Raw genomic sequence first — 22,624 nt, forward strand, 5'->3', positions numbered from 1 at the left:
CAGATTCCCAGCAGAGGAAATTCAGATAACTACTAGCTCATTTAACTGTTATGCTTTCTCCCGTCTTAATTTTCACTTCCAGCCACAAATAGACCTCATTATCATATTTTTGACAATTGCATACAGTCATCTTACTCTCTTACTCTATTTTTCATATCCGTAATTACACTGTCTGTTAGCGCTGGAGCATAAATCCTGTGGGAGGCTAATAAATGGCCTAGGTTGACGACAGGAGCAGAAAAACTCACAGCTGGCAATGTGTCTTTGAGCTGAGTAAAGGAGCTCAGTGTCAGGATGCAACAACATCGTGTTTTCTGTTCATCTGCAGGAAAAACAGTGAACCCTGGTCTTACATTTATCAAAAGGTCCTCACTCAGGAGCTGCGGTGATGTAGGGTCAGTGACCGGGCCACTGTCATCGTCTCCATGAGAGCAGCGTGTGAGAAATAATGACTGCGATCCAGCTGTGGATGAAGCATAAGGTTGATTATTAAAGCTCAATTTGAGTTACAAATTGAGCTCTAACAATCACTCAGTGGGTTTTACGAGACATTTGTGGGCTAATGCTCGGCAGCTCCACCTGGTTGCAGCCCATCACTGGAACTAAAAGGATAAATCTGCAAACTTAGATCCTCTAGATATTTAACCGTGAACAGAGAGAAATGAGAAACCACGTATTGTTTAATGCAAAGAGTTTTTGGTAATTTAGTTTCGTTCTTTGGCCTAAACCTTGTGTGACAATGTAGCTCCCTAGCATCGCAATAAATGTACAGCTAAGTATAACGTTCAGTAGTAGTAAACTAAAATCTACTACATTTTGCAGCATGGACATGTTAAAGTCTTAAACCTTCTGATGTTTTTGAGTCACTGTTGTGGGTGTTTCAATAAAAGGAGTTACAGTGAAAATTGTTTTTTTTTTTTTAAGTGTTAAATCGCTTGGGATCAGTTCCTCAGTTTTGACCTACTGTGTAGCAGTGAGTGCTTCTAAAAGTATTAAATTATGTCCACTTTTAATATCGTAAACGACTTGACAATACAATTTAGTAATGTGTCATAAGCGATCAAATAAATATGTTAGACTAAAATTTAACTGGGGGAAACAAAAGGAAAAGCCGTTACAACTCCATCACAACGACATTTAAAGACATTAGCTTGGAAATTCTATCACCACTTTTTTACAAATACTTCATCGATTAATCATCATGAAAATAATCATTTGCTGCAGACCTGAAGCTTGTGCATGTGCAGTGTGTTTGTGTGTGTAAAGCATTTTCTTGAGCTCCCTCCCTGCAGCCATGAATATTCATGAATATTAAGGGTGTAGATTTAAGCATGCTGAGAGGCTTGGGTAAAATTTAAGGAAGCACTCAATGTAATTATTTCATATATCACTGTCCTAAATGAAATTAATTCATAGGCACCAATAACGCTAATGATCGCTTCGTATTTTGCCTGACCGTGCAGATCTTAACAGCCAAGAAGAAGCGAGGAGCCATTTACCTGAGGAAGATGTATCAATTTTCCCTCATTAAAACCTTCGCTGGCTCTAGAGCAGGTGCAAATCTTAAACAGCGCTCCGTGGTTGGCTGAGAGGCTGAGAGGCTCCTTAATGAGGTCCCTCTCTGCACTGCTCAGAGACATGGGAGAATCCGGCTGGGAATGAACAGCACAGTATTGTTCTCATGAGCGGTGGCCTGAGCCCCCACTGAGCATATTCACCCCAATGCAGCAGAATGCAAAGTGGATCTTGTGTTGAGATGAATAAAAACATGAAGTGGTCAAAGAGATTTGTTGTTTTTTTTAAGTGGTGCAATCAGCTAATTACAGCCAGCCTTAATCAGTGGACTACATTTGTAACGTGTTGTCCTGCTTTGTGTGGATGAATTCTGTGCAAATGTGAGTGCAGGAGAATCTTTCGTTGGGATATTGGATGGCTTGACATTTGCAGTGTGTCATGATTACAGCTTCAACATTGATGTCTGTCATAATGGAGCTTGTATAACACCCTGTGGCCCACTGTGGAGGATCCTGACACATCCTGCCTCTCCAGCTGTTGGTCTCACTATTCCTCTTTTCACCATTTTCCTTATTATGTCTCCAATCCCGATGATCATATGTACACTGATCCAACTTAAACACAAGTCAGATCAATCAAACTACCACCAATGTGTTTTTTTTAAAAAAAATTATTATTCACATGCAGTATGAATATTCCCGTTTGCTGTTTTCACACCTCCTGTTTGCCAAGGCAGCTAGTAAACAAATACAACCCCTTTAACATTTCAGATGGTGTATCTCCCTGCCGATTACAGCGGAGAAGAAGTCCTGTCTGAGCAGAACCACGCCAGTTCGTCTGTTTACAGTATCACATCCCCTCACGTGCTATGAGAAGCCTTTATAGACTCGTACGTATGCAGAGAGCAGGAATAAGCACGGCCGTAAACCTTTCTTATGCTAGGATACTCCCACTCAAAGCAGTCTGATTGAGGGTGAAACAAATCTACACTAACATCTAACAGCTCTCCATCATGTCTTGTGTCACCTCTTTCAAAGCAGAACAAAATTCTGTGATGAAGTAGTTTAAAAAAGAAAATGACCAGAACTACAAAACAAAAGCATATTTCCCATCCTGAAGGTTCAACATTTCTGGAAAAATGTGAATTCTCTTTCTTTTCGGGAGTTACATGACAAGATCAATACTGCGCTCACATATGTATGCCAATATGTACCTGGAAGAGAAAATCTTATACATATGACAACACACACACACACTGCGATTATACAAACTATCCACCCCCACAACTGTGACTTGTTCAGCTGTTATGGTTTTGAAAATTTGAATCGTAGCACATAAATTAAGCTTTAATGAAACTGATCAACAGATTTATTTTCACTTTGACATTTAGGAGAATTTCTCAGATTTCAGTCGCACAAAAAAATTATTAATCTATTTGGATTTAAAAGTTGTAAATGGGTAAAACAACAAAAACTCTCTGAGGGCTGAATACCTTCATCAAGATTAGCTGACTCATTGATTGAGTCGATCAAATCAAGGAGTTAAATTTTCTTTAACTGAAGTACCATACAGCACAATATATCAACAAGGATTAGTTGAGAATTTCAATTAATCATGTAAATCAACTATTAAGTATAAAGGTTTAGCATTTTCTTGTTCTCGCTTCTCACAGGAGAAGAACTTGACATAAATTCAATATATTTTGGGTGGGCATGCTGCAAAAGGTCCACAAAGAGACCTCATATCAGTCCATTCAACCCCTCTGTCAGTCAAACACTGATCCAATCAGACAGGTCAGGTAAACCTCCTCCAAACGCCAGCGAAGAAAATACTCAATCACAGCACACATTTGCAACTCAGTTACAAATTCTCCCAGAGATTCATGTCTGTCAGACACATTTCTGAATGCCACCAAAGTGGTCAAAGGCACTGAAGCTTCGTTCTGGCCGACACTGATAAGGCTATCTGTCTGACGTTCTCAGCAGTGAGATCAAACAACTGTCCGGTTGTCAAGGTAGAGGCTTGGATCTGAGCGTTGCTAACCAACTCCTCCTCAGATCTCCAGCTTCCTGATTCATGCCATGTGTTCTGGTTTTTTTTGGTAGCAGGGAGCCTTCACATCTGTAACACATTATATCCTTCTGCACCGAGCTAACTGTTCCCCCCAGTGCCCACATATCCTCTGTTGGTTGCTGATGTTTTAACATCTATCATTCCAACAGCGGATTTATTAATAGAAACATCTCTGAGAATAACACAACGCAGTTTCAACAGCACCATAAACTGCAGCCTCCAAAATGACCAAAGAGTTCAATTAATACAGTGTAAACATTACAACCGTAATTAAGGTTAGGTAACATCTAACTGCATTATGACAAACTGGCAACTGCGTGTTAGTGCACGTATTTCCTGTCTTGTGTAGGCTCGCAAATGCTTGATATGTTTGCCCTGATTATTTATGCATTGACCACTTATTACCAGTTTCAATTCAATGAGTAGGTCATAGGATAATTTCCTCGCCTAAAAGTTATTCTAATAAGCTGCAAGGAGAGAGCGATGCAGGTTTTAAATTGTGGGGAAGAGAGAACTATTGTCAGATGGGTTCTCAGTATTGGCAGATACCCTGAGCTGAGTTAATGGATGGCATGAAGTTGCACAGAACTCAACTTTCCACTTGACAACTTCATTGTCCGAGAGGGGACATTTGTCTTGTTGCCAATTGAAATACAGAACCCCAAAGTTTATAAAGCACACCTCAAAGCTCACATAAAACAATATATATTAGTGACAGTCATAGACTGTGTATAAAAAAAGGACGTAGGCTCTGGGTCTGAAAAGTGAAGCCAATGCAGAAATGCCTTAAAGTGCAGTACCACTAAGCACCACTAGGGACTGGCTCCAATAGACTCTCATTGAAAAAGCATTAACTTCTCTCATGAAATACAAAGTCAACAATTTTTTTCCACGAGTCACTATGGTGTCATTCACTCTAAATTTCCTCCTCTGTTCTGGTGGGTCTTTTTGAGAATAAATCCATAATTATTTAGATATTAGACCTCAACAAGAGGTACATTTGGGGACGTGTCTGGTTTGATTGACATGCCGGGGGTGCAGCCAGGATGCCGTTATAGGTGGGCGGGGCATAGTGTCCTCAGTTCTCAGACAGATCCACCCCTCGCTCCTCCCCATCTCGACCAAATATGGTGACTTCGAGCTCCACCAACCACCGACGGACATCACGGTGGGTTGCCACTTGATGACAGCACAACATAAAACCTGGTGGAGATCAAGCCATCATCATCCCACCAAGTCCTCCACAGTTAAAACGAGATCTCCATCATTACCCAACAACAATCCCTACACGGAAGACTGACTCATCCTGAACTCTCAAATGTTCAACGGCACGAGAGACAAAATCATTTTTCAGCTTGTAGGGGCTGGAATGGTCCATATCCTTGTTTGCTATATTTACACTGAGGTAGCTTTTCCAGTAATATCTGTTTGTATCAGGTCATAGGAGGAAATGGTGCATATAAATGGGCACCACTGTTTGCTGTAATTGGATTTACAGGAATATGCAGGACTGTGATGAATAGCCTTGATTTATCAGGTGCATGATTTGATGGATGATTTAGAGCACGCCCTTCTATTTTAGTTTCTCTTCTATCTTTATATGACTTTGTAATACAATTCCTTGAGTTTCGATATAAAGATGTGGCACGAGAGTACGTTTTTTTCTCTAGCTGTAACAAGGACTGTGGATTTATAGGCCGGTTGAACTCCAGAAAACGTATTTGATGTTTTTAGCATTTCTAAATTATCAAATTATCAAAACTTAGGATATGTTTCATTGTCAATAAATCTGCTCATGATTTCCTCATTTAACTGGTTAATCAATGGATCTACAAAACATCAAAAACGACTCTTTAAAATTCATCCGACCCCAAAGTGGCATTTTTAGATTCAGTTCACTTCCTATTTGACAAAGAAAAGGAGCAAGTTTGTTTGGCAGCAGTTTGCAAATGTTTGGCATTTTTGCTCAAAAAATTGCCAATTAATTTCTGTCACTAGACTGATTGAATCGTTTCAGCTCTAATAACGATGTAACTAAATTAAGGTCAGTGGAAGATTCATATGAATTTGATGATTTATTGTCCATCTCTAGTGAATGATGGCTAATCTCAAGACAATAATTGAAGCTACAGCCTAGAGATCAGTCTGGACAATAAGTCAGTATGAGAGTAAGAACTGCTTGTTCTTGATATTTTATATTTTTAGCATGTCTGTTCAGTCTGAAAGCCCAGGAAGCCTCCCCACTGTGTTCAGATGGCAGATTAAAGGTGTATTGATGAACACAGACACGGTTTGGTATTTCAGTTACCCTCAAGCAGCATTGAAATATCTTTTCAGACTCTGACTGATGTCATAAATTTCCTTTTGAGTTGCAATATCTATACTTTCGTATAAGATCCATAAATAAGTGTCAATTTTCACAGAAAAAATAAAATCATAAAATAGTACCTGTTCCACGTGACAGCTAATCCAAGGGTAATCAATAAATTACATATAATAAGAAAACAAGGCACCTGGTAAAAAAAAAAAAAAGAAAGAAATATGAATTCATCAATGGAGCCATGGTGCACGAGCACACGCACACTCGGGCGCTGATTTATTCGGACCATCTTTAAAAAAAAAAAAAAAAAAGTAATACCCTTTTATAATATCTTTTTTTTAAGTATTTTGTTTCGCACAAATTGATTAAACTGCGCGTACGTGCACTTCAGGGTGACAGTTAACTGGGCGCAAAATCACCTCCGGAAACAACCTGCGTCTCCTCCGACAAGGAGCATCTGAAACAACACCAGCACGGAACAGATAAGAGACGACAACACCACGCTCGTGTAATTATACACTGATTCCACCACTCACGTCTCTGAAGCGATTCCAGTGTTTGATCTTACGGCTGTACTGGGAGATGGTTGACAGCCATTGCTCATCTTCCATGAAATTCCCGGCTTTTCCTGCCTCTTTCCCACTTTTCACGTCCACCTGGAGCGAGACGCCCACCAGCAGACACAGGCAAGCCACGATTCTCACAACGACCATGGTGCTCAGGCAGTTTGGTCTGGGATGTATCCTCCTCCTGCTGTTGCTGCTGCTGTCCTCTAGCCAGTGATCCACATGCAAGACTACTGCCGGTGCTGCTGCTGCTGCCTCGACACACCGAATGGAAATGAGAGAGAGAGAGAGAAAGAGAAAGAGAGAGAGAGAGAGAGAGAGAGAGAGGAGAGAGGGGAGAGGGAGAGCAGAGACAGAGGGAGGGAGAAAGAGAGTAAAGGAGAGATTAGATCCTGCACTAATCATTTATTTCTGCTTACTTGGAGTCATTATTTCAGTGTCTTTTTCTGTTTTTAAGCAGCCCACACACACACACACACACACACACACACACACACACACACACACACACACACACACACACACACACACACACACACACACACAGATACAAACTCTGACAGTCACACTGCAAATGAATCATACAAGTGGAACAGATGTTTATTGTTGTGCTGATGATCAATCAGGTTTTATTCATTGGATCAAAATGTTTTGGGGAAAATGCCATTTGTTACTCTAATGTCTACGCCAATAAACCTGAATTGAGCTCAACCGCTGAACTAGATGGTGAGATGAGCAGCTCAATTCGAGCAGGTATTGTGAGGAGAATTGCTGGAATTGAGTTAAGGAAGTGGTGCCCAAACTGGGCTCCCTGGACTGCTAGCGCTCACTGCAGGACTCCCAAGAGGCCTTAGGGCAATTGAGGTTTAATTTGGCTTCAAATTGGCACCATTTCATTCCTAATTTGTTCATTAGCAGCGAAAGGAGAGAATACGAGAGTGACTCATTAGAGATGTCAGAAGATCTTTGTAAAATCTGACTCTTACTCAGATATACAAGGACCTGGAAATAACCTTTTTATCATGAGCTTCATGCTGACCATATCAATATCTTTCATATTAAATCAGCCTCAAGATCATCAGTCTTTATACAGCTGCTTAGCATTAAAGCATGAACATTGCCTTTAAAACTCATCTACGGGAGCTTAAACTTTATCGAAATAACATATTCTCCGCATCACAGAATCTAGAGTTAAAAAAAAAATCCATCACAACATTTTAATTTAATTGGTATATTTGTGGTCCAATTGCATTTAAAGGACTTTAAAAAAAAAATGAAAACAGCGACATGGCCGAAGCCATCTCCCTCAAACAACCAGAAAGGGTGTGACTAACTATTATTTTCTCGATCCATTGATTAGTCATCCCTATCTCCTATCTGCTGACCAGCTGCAGGTTGCATAATGAATAGACAGAAATAAAGAATTGTGTCTTTTCCTGTCTCTAACAGAAAGTAAATATTTCCATTTTCTCAAGGACAAATATTGTGCTTGAGCAGTGCACATTTCAAAGCTTCAAAATCACAACCCAGATGACAGAATAATCCTGAACCTTTTAAGAGCTATTCCTTCCTTTGCCTGGTTGGTCAAACTCTCAAGTCTTTATAAATATTTCAGTGTCTGTGGGAGTCACAGGTGAACACGTATGGATTCATCACACACAGTGCACAGATACTGAATACAGTATCGAGGCTACACAAATGGTGGTTGCCATATCTTGATGAATCCTTGAATATTTTCATGGAAGGGAAAGTCAGTGTCTTTAAAAGCGTCACCGTCTTTCATTTCTAACACATTCGACGTTCCTCGCAACTGTGTAAATAAAAAATATTCAAATAAACTCAACATTGTTACTATTTTGGTTGCTAAAGCGTACTAATTGATTTTTGTAACTTTGTTAAGTTCAGCACGACCTCAAATGGAAAACTCCAACTGGACGTTTCATTCCTGTCTTGTGCATTCACACATTCCCCTCTAAATCAGCATATCAAATAGGTATTTGATACTGAAACTTTGAGACGTCGACTATAATTTAAAACAATCTTTTGCTTTGTTTGAACAATGATCGTCTACACAAAATGATATTCTGAAGATGGATTGCGGGACTGAGCAAGTCTATCTTTTTCTCCACAACTTCTAACCCCGGAGTTTTGCTACACCTGCACATCATTTTAAGTCTGCCCACGTTGCTCCCTAAACTCTCCGTGCCCTCTCTCCTTCGCTCCCTCCACTCTCCATTTCATCCCCATGAAGATAAACCTAATCCAGCCCTCTGCTCAGATTCATTTAAGTTTAAGGTTACCAATATTGGCTGAGGCTGAGTAGCCACGGGCGGGATCACATTTCTGTGATGCTGCTTAGCTGGCCAAAATTCACCCTGACATTGGCATCAAAACAGTTGATGTGGCAGTTGCAGGCTTTCCTGAGTGTGCAGAGCCTCCAGAAGTGAGAAGCACGGGCAAAAGGGGAAACATCCCACCACGCCGGCCAGCTGTGCACGTCGGGAATACACCGTGACGGACATGATGTGTTAATCGAGAGGTCGTCATTAGTCATGTCACGCTCGCGATGAAGGGGCTGCAGATTAATGGCCACCCAGCTGAACTGGGTCACTTGGAGGCATTTAAAGACTGTGCTCTGCTTTGCACCATTAGCTTTTAAAGATTTTTTTTTTTCCGGAGAGTTGATATGTTACTGGGGAGGCTCTCTCTGGACCGTGGCAGAGGAAGTCTCCTGGGCGGAACCCTACATGCGCTAGAACAGCAAAAGCAAATAGAAAACATGTTGTTTAGAGACTCCGGGCTGTTCATCACTTCAGAGAGCAGGTTTTAGGGACGAGAGGACTCAAAGGACCTTTTTTTTTTTTTATTGCAGAGGGCTCTTATGAGTTTACCTCGTCTGCTCCACTAGTATCTCAAGTGGCAGCACGGTGACCAGGAGTGTTTTTGTTTCACTGATATGACTGAATTTGCAGAGATTTCTCTACCAAATTAAAAGTTTCTGCCATGATCCGGCCCCTCCACCTCTTCAGCACTCAATTAGGATTATATCTGCTTACTGACAGAGATCGCATGATAAATTTCAAGCGACCATTTCGCCTTACAATCCTGGTGATGGTGAATGACCTCAGATAGCATGGAATTAAGCCACATGTCAACATGCCAGATTATCTTGTTAGCATTCAACTACAGGTGTAAACTCTCATTCGATTTCGCTCTCTGACGGTCCCCTGTGTGGCTGGCGGGCATGAGATGTTGTTGGATGGCCGTTTTGTATGTTGAAATGATTTAGTCCTGAATTTCTTTTCTTACGACGGCTGGTAAAGACACATTTATCCAACAATATAGACAGTGCCTATGAATGCGATTGTTTTTTTTCCCCAAAAAAAGGTTTGCATGGACAACAGGTGCATCAAAGGGAAGAACAGCTTGGATAAAAATAAGAAGTTTTGCACATATTATCTTGCTTACTGCCGGTAAATTTACAGTATTTTGGTCTGTGACGCAACGGCAGTCAACTTTTTAATGTTTAAGTTTATTTGGCCGAACTGGTGTACTTACATCAAAACATGATGCGCAGCCTCTTATGTTCTAGTCATTAAAAGCAGCTACGCACAACTTGTCTCACATCTTCTTCTACACGTCAGAGTCATGCTGTGGAAGAGCGCCTTTAATTGTAAAGGGATTAACTGATGTCATCACTTCCTCCTCTTGCTCTCTCCGCAGATGCTGATAAAAACGTATCTATCCTTCACCGAGCATAATCAGTTTACACAAAAGGAGAAGAGGTGCGGGAGAGCTTCATTTGAATAACATCAGACAAGGCTGTACGCAGCAAAACGTGAAGGCTTTCTTATCTGTAAATATTCGCTGTCTACAAATGTAAACAACACATCCCTTTTCTGTTTTACAAACAGCTCGTGAGGTCCGACAGGAGCTTCGCTGCTTATCGTGGCGGTACATACTGTCACGTGATGTAACAACTGCGCGAGGATCGCTTCAGGAATTCTTGGTACACAACAATTAATTGCCAACAGGCCACGGGTGGATGTATTACACATTTATTTATTCCTGACAAATTAAAAGTGTAACACATTCAGTCAGAGGGAGGGAAAACACAACCTGAATCCCAATTTTTCCAAGAGATTTCCACCAAAGATTTAGAAAAGATGTTGGAGCGTTCTGCTGTTCAAATCTGACGTCTTCCGGCCGGGAGTTTCTTCATTGGCCAGCACTAGTGAGCAATGTCCATCCTGCGGTTGTGTTCAAAGACCTGCAACATATAATCAGTGATCAATATTTTTTACTTTAAAGCACTCTACCCCTGCGACTACTCACCGTTTTCACCTACAAGTCATCTGTTGATCATTAAATGTCTGTAAAATGTCCGAAAATACTGAAAAATGCAGGAGTGTTAGCGGTCATGTACCTACAAGAGTGGGGAAACTTACTCTACCGTGATTGTATTTTCGACTCCTCTCCTACTTTTAATGCTTAGGTAATGAGTTTTAATCAATAAAAGAAAGTGGAACTTAAAGGGGAAAGGACATTAGAGCATCAAATATTGATGCCCCAACAGAACCTGCAGTGCAGATGCTTGTTTGTGGAGCGGTTACGTCCTGTTATAGGTCCCCTCACACTGTAAAGTAAGCATGAATAAAGTACAGTATACCCTGAAAGCAAGTTCCTGGATGGGAAATCCCATCAAAGAAAGTTATTTTGAAAGTGGAGTGGAGAATAAACCACACCAGGAGGCATTTAATAAGTAATCTCAAGTGACTTACAGCTGTAAGTGGAGCTGCTATAAATGTGTATAGATTTAATTCAATAGGATTCAAACTGGGTCACACAGCTATTAAAAGTGCAAAGTTAGTTGAGAGCAGTTTGACAGCGGTTCGCCTCTGCTTGGCGCGTACTGAAGCTGCCGCTTTGCACTGCAGGCAGCAGCATCAGGCGTGGAAGCGAGTGCGGCACCTTTTTTCAATTAAACGTACACAATAGACAGACGCCGGCTAATAATGTGAACTCTTGACACGCTCATTCTCAGTAGATGACTTATTTTTAGGCCGTATTATAAGCCAAGACAAATCCCCATCAGTTTCAGTACAGATACGACCGGTGAGAAGCAGCTTCAAGTGCTATATGAGGGGATTTCACGCGGCAACATAAATAAATGAAGAAACATCTCAATATATAAGCGAGGATGAGGCTGTGTTTAACATTTTATAGTTTCTGATCAGAGTTTACAGCAGGGAATTTATACATCTGCATATTAAAGCTGAATCAATAGTGAGCGCCCTTCGCCTTCGCTGCTGAAATAAGTAAATCAACAGAAAACTGAATGACTAAAGTGTTGCTCATTTTCAGCCTGTGTAAATATGTTACTTTATATTATACCTTCAGTCCACGAGACACGGCCATGCCAATGTCCTGTTTTGCCTCACCTGAGTGTGTAAAGTACACACGTCATGTATGACCAAGGTCAAAGAAGGGAGCCATGTGATGGAGGTCACGTGACAAAGTAAAAAAAAAAAAAAAAAAGAGTGACGAAGTCTGCATAAACAGGATGATGTGGGTGGTCTGACGGAACAAACCTGAAACCTGAGGCACTTTCCTTCACACATCTGGGCGAGTTGAAATGACACACTCTATACACTGATGGGTGTATTACATGCTTTGGTGTGATACCGAGCTGCGACTCAGCTATATGGAACATTTTAGTGCTCTTCGGCGCATTGGTTTTGGTTTTGAAGCCCGCAACTTCAGTTTCACTGCATACAGCTAATACAGCACCAAGCGGCTGACAGACGACGTTATCGACTACCTGGTAAACAAAGTCGCTGCTAAAACTAATGATAGTTCCCTTAGAAGTCAGTAAAGACCGAAACGGAGCCAAGAAGAACAATGAATATTGGAATTACATTCATCAGGTGGCCACAAAAAGGACGCACATCGAATGCTAATAATTCTTTGGGTCTGCTGGCCATTTATATAAGAAACTTTGCTGACATATACACACCAGAATGAGGTGATAATATGTCAATGTCGCCTTTACAGCTTGTTCTTCTGCTGAAAAAGAATCAATGACTTTCCTGACCGACTGAATTCATTTGATATTTACATAAAGACTCATCCCCCGGTCATTGTGCTGCGATCGTTATATCACCTACTGTGGAATTGATTTAGTCAAATAACACATATTTTAATTTTAAACTGTTAATCACTGAAGCAATTTATCAAGCAAAAAGGCCAAATATTCACTTCTTTTTTTTTGTAATCATTGTAAATGTAACACATTTAAGTCTTCGTGCGGTTGGTTGGCCAAAACACGCAATTTTAAGACCACAGTTTGGGTTTTACAAAAAAAAAATATATTTTCATTTTCTGTAATCCAATAGATCAAACCATGTTCAAAAAAAGTAACAGAAACTACCTTGACGGCGATGATTTCTGAGTGTCCTATTCATAACTCTTATTGAGCGAAGTGTGCATAAAGTCAACAGCAGCTCTGAGTGCTGTTCAAACACTCTCGGGCTTCGTGGCTCTCCCGTCTCCCGCGTGGATGCCTCCAGCGGTAAACAGTCGTGGACAGCTGCAGGCGGTCTCCAGACTCATCGCTCTGAATGTTAAAGAGCTGCCGCAGGGATCACCTGCCTTCTCGCCGGAGACACAGATTAGACATTCCAAATACTCTCGCCTCGGCTGTCCATCAAGGTCGGTTATGCCCATTAGAGACAGAGTGATTAGTATGAAATTCAAACGGTGGTGACACACGCCTGCGGAGTCACATCCAACGTAAGAGAGCAATCAAACAAAAAAAACAAAAAAAGAAGGTGCGCTGTCATATTTCAACATTAATGAAATGTAGTTGAAAAGATACAGCTTTTAATCTGACAGAATCATTTACATAGCACCTTTCACCACCTCGTGGACGGATGTGTTTGATCGAATAACTGAAAACAATTTGGGGATCGAAGCCTGTTTCAGGGACATGAGGAGTATGACGCTACCTGCCGAAATGCCATCCTCGTGCTTCTTTTGTTGTCAAGATAAATTTGGTTTCAGATAATCGATGCATCACTCTGTTAAATGGACCTGATCCACATCCATGCTTTAAAGCACACCTGAGTAAAACGTACTGTGACCTTAAAAAGTAATTAGGCGCTAAATTGATTTCATGCATGTCATTAGGTACACCGCGCATGCAAATCAAACATATCTACTGTATCAAAAAGGTCACATCTGTCAAATGTCATGTTTGTCGCAGCAAATGTTAATGCCTTCCATCTCGAAAGAAAGCTTAATTTCTAATTACACTATGAAAAATTGTATAGCGTGGTTCTGAATATCAAAACCCAAAACGCGCTCCAAAAAAAAAGAAAAAAAAAAAAAGACTTGACATTGATCAAGTAAGACCTATTTCAAACAGCCGTCGCATAAAAAAGGCTATTTTGAAAAGTGGCATAAAATTAAATATGCAAATTGAATGGAGGTCTAAACAATACTTGGTCGAGATAACACCAAGACTTCAGTTACCAAACATGATATGAATTCTCATTACTGTAGGGTTCAGTGCAAGTTTTTTTTAAGAGTGTTATGGGTTCATCCAAGTGATTGCTTTTTCTTTCACTGGGTGTAACATCACAGCTATTTCCTTCTGCACTTTTAACAAAGGAGAAAGAAGCAAATGGACTGGAAAACAAGTTTTTATCAGTTGGTTTCACACTGAAAAGGCACATTTTCAGTGGGCGTAGCAGTCTATCGCCCGTCTATGTTTGACTCATCAAAACAAGCACATGCGCACGCACACATGCCTGCACTGACAACTAAACTGTTGGATCATTTTAATTAAAATCCAGCTCCGCTGTCTTGTTAGATCCTCAGAAACCCAGTGGCCGCAACACACAGACATGGAGGTCTCATTTATCAGTCTTACTGCAAGTGGCGCGAGCTCGTTTTGGGTCTGGTCCGGGGTTAACGCTGCGGGAGGCACCGAGATGACTAATTAGGGCGAGATGTGGCACGGACAGAAACATTGTGTATGTCGGGCAGTGCGTCAGCAAGCTCACCCACACGGACATGCATAGCAACATGATTTTTGTCTTGGAGTCAATCCAAGTCATTCTACCGTGTTCACGGAGGAGCTAAGACATCACGATCACTCACCGATGAAACCAAAGACGTTGTTGTGGCAATAGCACGTCCTTGTCTGGGATAAATATAAAGAAATAGGAAGGTGTAAAGACATGAGCAACTGTGACAAGGGCCGTATGAGTGGATCGGATTAATCTCAGGTTTGTAGAACAACAAGTTTGATCTGAGGCAGTTCAAAACTTGCAACTTGCGGGCCTTGAAGGAAGGACTGCTAATGTCTTGGTGCCTGACACCACAGGACACCTTCAGAGGGTCTTATAGAGCTCAAGCCTCGGCATGTTGGTCTGGTGTTCCCAGACCTAAATCACTGCGTGAATATATGGGTCTGGCCGCGTTCCACTGGAGTTCGTTGGCAGCCGGTGCATCTTACTGACCGTAAACTTCGGGTTCATTTTAAAACGGTTGGAGCAGCCTTTAACCGATCAGCACCGACGACCGTATACTGTATGTTGTGCAGGGAACTCTACCGCCATCGCCATTATTGCAACTACTCTGACATCACCCCACGTAGCCACCCCCCACTGGCCGCTGATTGGTCCGAGCCAGGTCATAATTTCAGTTATCGTCAGTGCGTAGATCCTTTGAAGTCAAAATAGTATGAAACAGTGTTGTTGTATTTTTTTTTTTAACTTATTTTTGAATGAACTATAATGTAAAAACAAAAATCCGTAATTGTGTCCAGTGTCGAACTGAAACAATCATCATTTGACTCATTTATCAACCATCCGTTAGTGATTCAAAGACGTCATTTTGGGCTCTGTGAAACTGTGATGATCATTTTTTGGCAGACGTTTGTCGCATTGTATACATATAAGCATATAGTTTATAACATTGGAACATAGGTATATTTAAATCTACTTGTATTTGTGTAAATACCTTTACATTAAAAAAAAGAAGCTGTAATAGTATAAATGTCTTCATTAGATGTTATCCTATGACTGACCAATGCTGAAAAACAGTCCTTCACTGCATCCCTAATCCGATCTGTTTGTGATCTATGCAGCAAATCAGACATATGCCCATTTAAATAAACATCGTCTGAACATGTTACACTGAAATCTCCTGACAAACTGAATCTGTCTTCAGTGCCTGTGTCTGTGGATGACGTATGTTTCAAGTGTTTGCAGTGCAATCATTACTGAGGACATCTGCGCAACACATCCTTAATCATGTCCCTGCCAAATGAAACAAGGATGCACAGTCTCGAGGAATTTAATTAAACCGCAAATCGTCTGTCTCTCTTACTTTCTTCCGTGTGTGCTTATGAGAAATAGTCTTGGCATTTCCCAGACATCCTCACTGTATCTATTACCTGAGAGTGGTGTTAGGTTGGATGTGCACTCCTGACCCACTAACAAGCATGCTGTCAGGACACCGGTCGTGGGGTAATTAAATAAAAATATATTGTGCCCAGACAAAGCGTGGACAGCCCAGCTGGCTAGCTGTTTTTCCAGTGACGAAATTTTCATCTCCCTGTCTAATGGTGTCTGTGGACATAGCTCCAGGAGAACACGAGAAAGAGGCGGGAGGGAAAAAAGAAAAGAAAAACAAATCAGGCCACTGTCGAGATGGGAGGGTGGACAGCGCAGGACGGCAGAGCTGGCAAACAAAAAGCGCCCTCAGTTTTCACCAGCGTAACTTTTGGCCGCTTGGCGCTCTCCCTCCTGCATGACAAGCAGAGAAGCATCGCCAGCTGAGGGGAGGGCTTGGGGGGAGATGGGGGGGGGGGAATACAGCTCTGACGGCAAGAGCAAGTGACCAAGCTCTGTGTCCGATGTCTGTATTCAGTGACACACTCGACAGATGGGAGTGGGAACAAGGCTGTGGTTCGTGTGGGAAGGGCACCGATAAAAAAAAAAAAGGATGCGGGAAAAAAACAAACAGACGGACGTAATAAATCATGTCAGTGATGCATTAACGCATTCATGAGGCAGTGAGATGAAAGGAAATGGGTGATACTTGGCTACGACTTCCAGTAGTGCGAGGACAAGACTAGACCCGTGTGAAACTCAACGAGAGTCTTTCAACAACTGCGAAAGCTCTGTTCTTTGGCACAAGATTAGCGGCAATTGCACCCGTGTTTCTGGACTTCACCTCCTCACCGATCCAAACAGCGCCGCCTGTGTGACATCAGTAAGCGGCCGTCGGTAGAGTGAGCCTGCTGCGTCAGCTCCCGAGTGATGGAAGACGTCCCTAAATTTTGTTTCTGTGATTTCGTTTTTTTTCCCCCCCCGTGTTTTGTTGTATTAAATCATTTGTTTTAGTTATTATTGATTTTACATTCATGTGTAAAGAGTATTTTACTGTTGCAGTCGGTGGACGTGGAACTATTTTTGACTGTTTGGTGTTTTTCCATCGATAGCAGTATATCATATCATAAACTGATCCGATGTTTTGCATGTTAAACGTTAACCGTAAAACTAGCAGCTAAATATAGCGCAGTAAAAAGTACAATATTTACCTTTGAAATATAGTAGAATAGAGGTAAAAAAAAATGTTTTTAAATCCAATGCAAATACTCAGGCACAAGCATTTCAAAGTTGTACGTGAGTACATGTGCTTTGTTGCATTTCAGCACTGTGATCCAAAAAGGTTTGCCTACTATGTATTTTTACACTTTTTTTTTACATTTCATTTAGCTGACGCTTTTATCCAAAGCGACTTACAATAAGTGCATTTCAACCATGAGGGTACAAAACCCAGAACAACAGGAATCAAGAAAATACAATTTCTTCAAGAAAGCCAAACTACAAAGTGCCATCAGTAAGTGCCATTTTAAGTGCTACTAAAGTTCTACTGTTCAAGGTAAAGTCGGAAGAGGTGCGTTTTTAGTTTTTATTTGATGTATCTCTACAAAACCTATGTAGCCCTGACAATGACATGACTCAGTTGATCATCTCATCCTCTAAGAGAGCATCTCCGACAAAAAGTAACATTATTCGACCATGATCCAAAATAAAATCTCCCCATTGTTAGTTGGTTTGTAACAAATGCCAGAGCTTGCAGCAGCAGTAAAGTTTTCAGTGGAAGTTTAATCTTTTTTTATGTTTTCGTTTGATTGCCTGGTCCATTAAAATGAATTGCGTGTCATTTACTTTGATGTTGTTTGACTCAGACTCCCTGAAGAGAACCAATTGTCTGAAGACTAAAGTACAGAAACATAAAGCTGAATGCCTGGAGTGTCTCAGAATGGATTTGCATGCATGTTTCATCTTTTGAATGAGCTTTAGTCTGAAATTTCAAACATGCTGCACCCTGATCATTTTATTTTTCATAGAAAATAGTTCCCCGGGGTTTTTTAGAAAGCAAAAAATGTGGTGGTTCAGAGACAAGCCTCTGAAGGTATTTTCCAGGTATTTTCCAACCTAGGCTGCCACCTACTGGACAACATCAAGACTGCTGCAAAGTTCTGCTCGGCTCAAAACGATCTCTTTCATTTCCCACCTCAGAAGATCTCCAGCCCCGCTGAGACTCAAGAGAGGTTGATGCTCCCTGCAGACGTGTAGTATCCAGTACAGTCTGTCGAATATCTCTGAGACAGCAGGACGCTCTTCAGCTCAAACTCTCCGAAACAATAAGCACCAAATTTCTGTAATGAAAACAGTAAATTTGTAAGCTTCAATCATGCAAAAATATCATCTCCATTTCAGATAATTTAATGCAATTTAGGTAATTGATACAGCTTCCCAATCACAAAATATTCAAACCACAGATGGAGTTCATTAAGTCAGCACTGTGTTCAAAATTACTTCTAAAACTCTATCGAGAAAGCACGATAAGCTGTCACTTTTAAACACTGTGTTACCATAGTTACAGGCGACTGAGCATTTTGGTTGACACCTTTTGTGTCATTTTCAGATAAAAGACAATTACCAACAACATTGTCATTCAAACAAAGGCGTTCTCCGCAGCAGAGAATAGAGGATGGTGAATTTCAGAGCTTTTTATCTCTGGTGTCGCTCAAAAAAAAAAAAAAAATCGTTAAAAACAAATCAACAATCTTTTAGCTAGCCACGTGTGTTCTTCTTCTCCATAAATAACCCGTTTAATCAATAGATTTCACCGACAAATATTTTCATTATCAATTAATCTTTCATTTATTTCCACAATCAATAATCTTTGATCTTTGAGGTGTCGAAAAATGGTAAAAAAAAAAAATGTCGACTGGTGTGTCCCATAACTCAAGGTACAGCTTAAAATCCTCAACCAAAACATTTTCAGTTCATTATCATAGAAGATTTACGTAACCAGAAAATATTTACATTTGAGGCTAGAATCGGAGAATTGTAGCATTAAAAAATGACTCAAAATGATTATTCATTTATCAATGTAGTTGGCAAAGTAATTTTATATCGATAAGCTCAACGTTAACTGTTTTAACTCTAGTTGAACTTTGGTTTATTTTGTGTTTTTAACAAAGCATTAAGGTGTTCCGTATTAATGCACTATTTTCTTTCGGATCGCTCGAAAATGCACAAACAAATTAATGACCAAATAAAAATGTGGGTCCTGAGGCTGGACCAGTTGAGAAACTGATTATATCAGAGCAGCACACACTTCCAGAATAGGTTCATAATCAACCAGAATGAATCAGTGTCCCCCCCCCCCTCCCCCTTAATAACACAAAAATTCTGGAGATAAAGTCATAAATAAACACGCTTGTGATTTGAAATCCGTCGGCCGTGACTTTTAAGGAGATCAAGTGGTTTAAACCTTTAATTACATATTTCACACTGCGGCTAATCTGGGAACATAATCATGTATTCCCAGCCTGAAATCAAAACATCTTTTGCAATAGAAGCGAATCAGCCCCAAAACTAACCTGATTATACTCTGAGTGGAACAGCACACAAAGAACTAAACTTCTCTTCTAAAAGAACTATGTACTGGCAGGCCCTTGCGGAAGTGTGGTGGAAATGTCAACCACAGCTGGAAAACGTATAAGCCTGTTGAATATTTTTTTTTTTTAAATACATCAGTTGTATGGTGTAATGTTGCTGCAGGTGCCTAAATAGCCCAATCAAAGTCTAGTTCATTTTGTTGTATATTTTAGATAAAGAATCTAATATCTCTTTTTTTTGTGTGTGCCTTTTTTTCACAATTTTATGTTGCGCCTCTAAGATTTAGGACTCTCGTTACAATATATTATATTGTATGAACAGCGCCAAGTAGTGAGTATAAGTCTGGATGTGATTCAGCGAGGGTAAATTTCCTCTAACCTTTAATATGTTTCTGGCATCGAAAGCCTGTCTTTCACTCATGGTCTGTCTTCCTGCTGCACCCGTGTCTTCAACTGGAAAAACACCAGAATGTAAAAGATAAGTTAAACAATGTAACACAGAACAAAACCACACCAAAAAAAAAACACAGAAGTTATCTCGGCGATCAAATAAACGTGTTTACTCGCAGCTGCGGTTGTAATTCAACGGTACGGTGAGAATCAAGGTCGTTTACAAATCAGTTTGTGGAACGGGGACGAAGAATAAAAAAAAAAAATATTAAAAAAACACTGAATTTTAATAGGGCTTGTCCACACGGTGGTAAACATGGTCAGCGGTGGCACGGCCCCTCGTTTGCGCCGTGTTGTTGGTCAGCTCAGAACAAATTTGAGAACTGCTGCTGGATTTGATCCATGTCCAAAATGAATGAAGCCATTGTCAGAGTACTTGGAAAACACACTGCTTGGTGCACGTAAACAGAGCTGTGGCCAAACAGAGAAGTACCTCCCTGACTCCTCTCTGCACAAATCTCTTGTTGTTATTGTTCAGCTCGGTCGTCACTGCCGCTTCAGTCCAAGCCAAGAGATAATAAGGGGACATTGGCAAATATGCTCAGGGCAGCGGCTGCCGGTGTGTACCGTTGCCTTCTTTGCGGTAGTGCTAGTTAGCCTGTCATGTGTGTGCTCAGTCGGTACCTGCGGAGTCCTTTCTGAACACGGTGTTCATCACAGTGCCGTGCAGCTTCACTCGGTCCCACTCTCTGACCATCAGCCCCACAGACACAAAGTGCTCCACCAGCCGGTCCGCGATCGCCTGCAATCTAAAGAGTGGGACTATTCAAATACATCCGTCAAACCCAGATTCGAGCAGGACTCAAACTCTGAAACAGTGAGGTGTCCGCTTTTTAATTGTACTTAATGCCTCTCTGACGTACTTGTCGGATCCGTCTTTCGCATTGACTTTGCCATACAACACGTCCACCATGGCCGGGTCATCATTCATGTACTCTATACCCGTCACCTCCAGCGGCAGAGGTTTTCCTTCTGTGATGTCCCTGATCAAAGACAACACGGCAGATTGTTGACGTAAAACACGTAAGAAAAAAAAAAAAACGTTTGTGTGCAGCGCCACAAAGACATCGAAGGTTAAGGAATATGTTTCTGTTTGTAATATAGTTCATGTGAAACACGGTTGACTTGTGTAATCTTCTTCAAATCGACATGATCTAATAAAGTTGAATCTAACCTCTAAAATGTACACGAGTTCCCTTATTAAAAGATAAAGCTGGCGATAATCAATACTGTCAGCAAATCTGATGAATAAACCAAACCGTTGTTGCAGTAATCTGTAGTCCAGACGTCTCTTAGTAATGAAGATATAAATTCACACAGGTCACATATACACACCGATGAGCCAAAGCACTACGACCATCCCTGGCTAATATGTAAAGTAAAAGTGAAAGTTTTGATGTTCTCTGCAGTCAGGTGGCAATAAAAAGACAATGTGACATCGGCCAAACGAGTTCAACCATATCTGCATATCGTTCGCTGGCAAAAATCCAATCTTGCGCATCTTGTGTATGAGATATTAATAATTATTCGAACCCCTACCTGATGAAGGTTTGGCACTCGTGGAGGTGTTCGCATGCTTTTCTCACTTCCATTTCATTTAACAGAGCCAGTGTGCCGACGGTCAGGTGAAGCTTTGCAGGGACCTGAAAGATGCTTCCCTCGACTCCGCGATCCTAACACATCAGGCGGCGACAATGTTGTGAATACAGAATTTAACAACGACATCATGTGCGAGCCTTGAACAATCGTCGCCATTTGGGTATTTGCTTGTCTCTCTGCGGTATACCTGCGAACACTGCTGCAGCACCTGGTCTTTAAATTTCAGGAATCCCTCTTGGATTTTGGAATCATTCAGAGGGAACGACAGGAAGTGCGTGAAGGGCTGCTTTTTCCGGAAACTCTCCACAAGGACCTCGACCCGAGTGACTGCAGATGACACTGCGGCTTTGTGGGAACCTGCGATGACTGTCAGCCACAGGAAGAGACGAGTGAGGAGAACATCTTTTGCTCTCTGATCAGTTTTTTTTTTTTTTTTAAATTTACAGTCGCCAGATTTTCTCCGAATCCTCACCAATCTGTCCTTCCACTCCCTGTTTTGGGATGCTGATCGACGTCTTTGTGTCACACTCCAGACGTCTACGAGTTTCTCCTTTTTTCCCAATGATGTATCTGTAGAACAAAAACAAGAAAGAAAAAAACAAATAAAACTTGTAATCTTTTCAAACTGAGGAAGACTCAGAACAACCAAAACATTTCCATTTTGCAGACAAACTCACTTGTAAAGAACACTTGGTACATCAATGGCACAGCGGTAACCTTTCTCTGTCTGTTCAATGAAGTGGGCATCACAGGTTTCCTCTGCTGCAAGCTCTTCACTCTCTACAAACAAGACACAGGTGACCGATGGATGATAATCGTGTGGAGCTTCATATAAAATACGTGTTTTAGTTGTGTCATACTTGACAGGTCTCCATTTACCTGACGGTCCCACGCAAGAGAATTCTTCCTCTTCTTCATAATGTTCTTCTTTCGTCATATTCTTACGGTATATTCTGCCATTTATATTAATAAGAGGCGGACGTAAAACATCCATACCGTAAACCAGCTAGTGTAAAAAAAAATTATTATTTTTTTTTTTAAAACCTCTGCCAAACTAACAACTTAAATAGATATGCGGACAGCTAACGTACTGGTCGGTTGACGTTCATC

The 22,624-nt window shown here is 41.0% G+C and overlaps 2 protein-coding genes across 3 annotated transcripts in view; both read right to left on the bottom strand.

Annotated features, from left to right (window-relative positions):
• The window catches only part of LOC138617132 (testican-2-like), a 38,080-nt gene extending 31,268 nt beyond the window's left edge, over window positions 1-6,812 (bottom strand). The window contains exon 1 of one of the 2 annotated variants that reach the window (XM_069691886.1): window positions 6,445-6,812. In XM_069691886.1, coding sequence (XP_069547987.1) covers window positions 6,445-6,621 — 177 coding nt within the window. In that variant the 5' untranslated portion in view covers window positions 6,622-6,812. The remainder of the gene's footprint in view (window positions 1-6,444) is intronic. The other variant, XM_069691887.1, reaches the window with a different exon arrangement.
• Window positions 6,813-6,949: 137 nt separating this feature from the next.
• Window positions 6,950-22,530, bottom strand: ascc1 (activating signal cointegrator 1 complex subunit 1). Its single transcript, XM_069691888.1, has 10 exons — window positions 22,394-22,530; window positions 22,192-22,294; window positions 21,987-22,084; window positions 21,702-21,880; window positions 21,455-21,588; window positions 20,779-20,898; window positions 20,540-20,664; window positions 19,845-19,918; window positions 18,070-18,214; window positions 6,950-10,744 (listed from the first exon to the last, which is right to left on the bottom strand). The coding sequence occupies exons 1-9, from the start codon at window positions 22,506-22,508 to the stop codon at window positions 18,098-18,100; spliced, it is 1,065 nt and encodes a 354-aa protein (XP_069547989.1). The 5' UTR covers window positions 22,509-22,530; the 3' UTR covers window positions 6,950-10,744; window positions 18,070-18,097.
• Window positions 22,531-22,624: the final 94 nt, after the last annotated feature.

Source organism: Brachyistius frenatus, unplaced genomic scaffold (genome assembly GCF_029030835.1).
Source record: "Brachyistius frenatus isolate BFR_SWC_R1_liver_20210118 unplaced genomic scaffold, ASM2903083v1 Contig_11, whole genome shotgun sequence".
Taxonomy (NCBI): domain Eukaryota; kingdom Metazoa; phylum Chordata; class Actinopteri; family Embiotocidae; genus Brachyistius; species Brachyistius frenatus.

Bases quoted from the DNA above. Each gene is read 5' to 3' on its own strand.
- ascc1 (XM_069691888.1), bottom strand. From the start codon at position 22,508: ATGGATGTTTTACGTCCGCCTCTTATTAATATAAATGGCAGAATATAC. The intron at 21,881-21,986 runs GTGAGGATTCGG...TGTGGCTGACAG, and splicing joins GGGAGTGGAAGGACAGATTG to TCATCGCAGGTTCCCACAAA. The intron at 18,215-19,844 runs GTTAGAGGAAAT...TTTTCATTACAG, and splicing joins ATGCCAGAAACATATTAAAG to AAATTTGGTGCTTATTGTTT.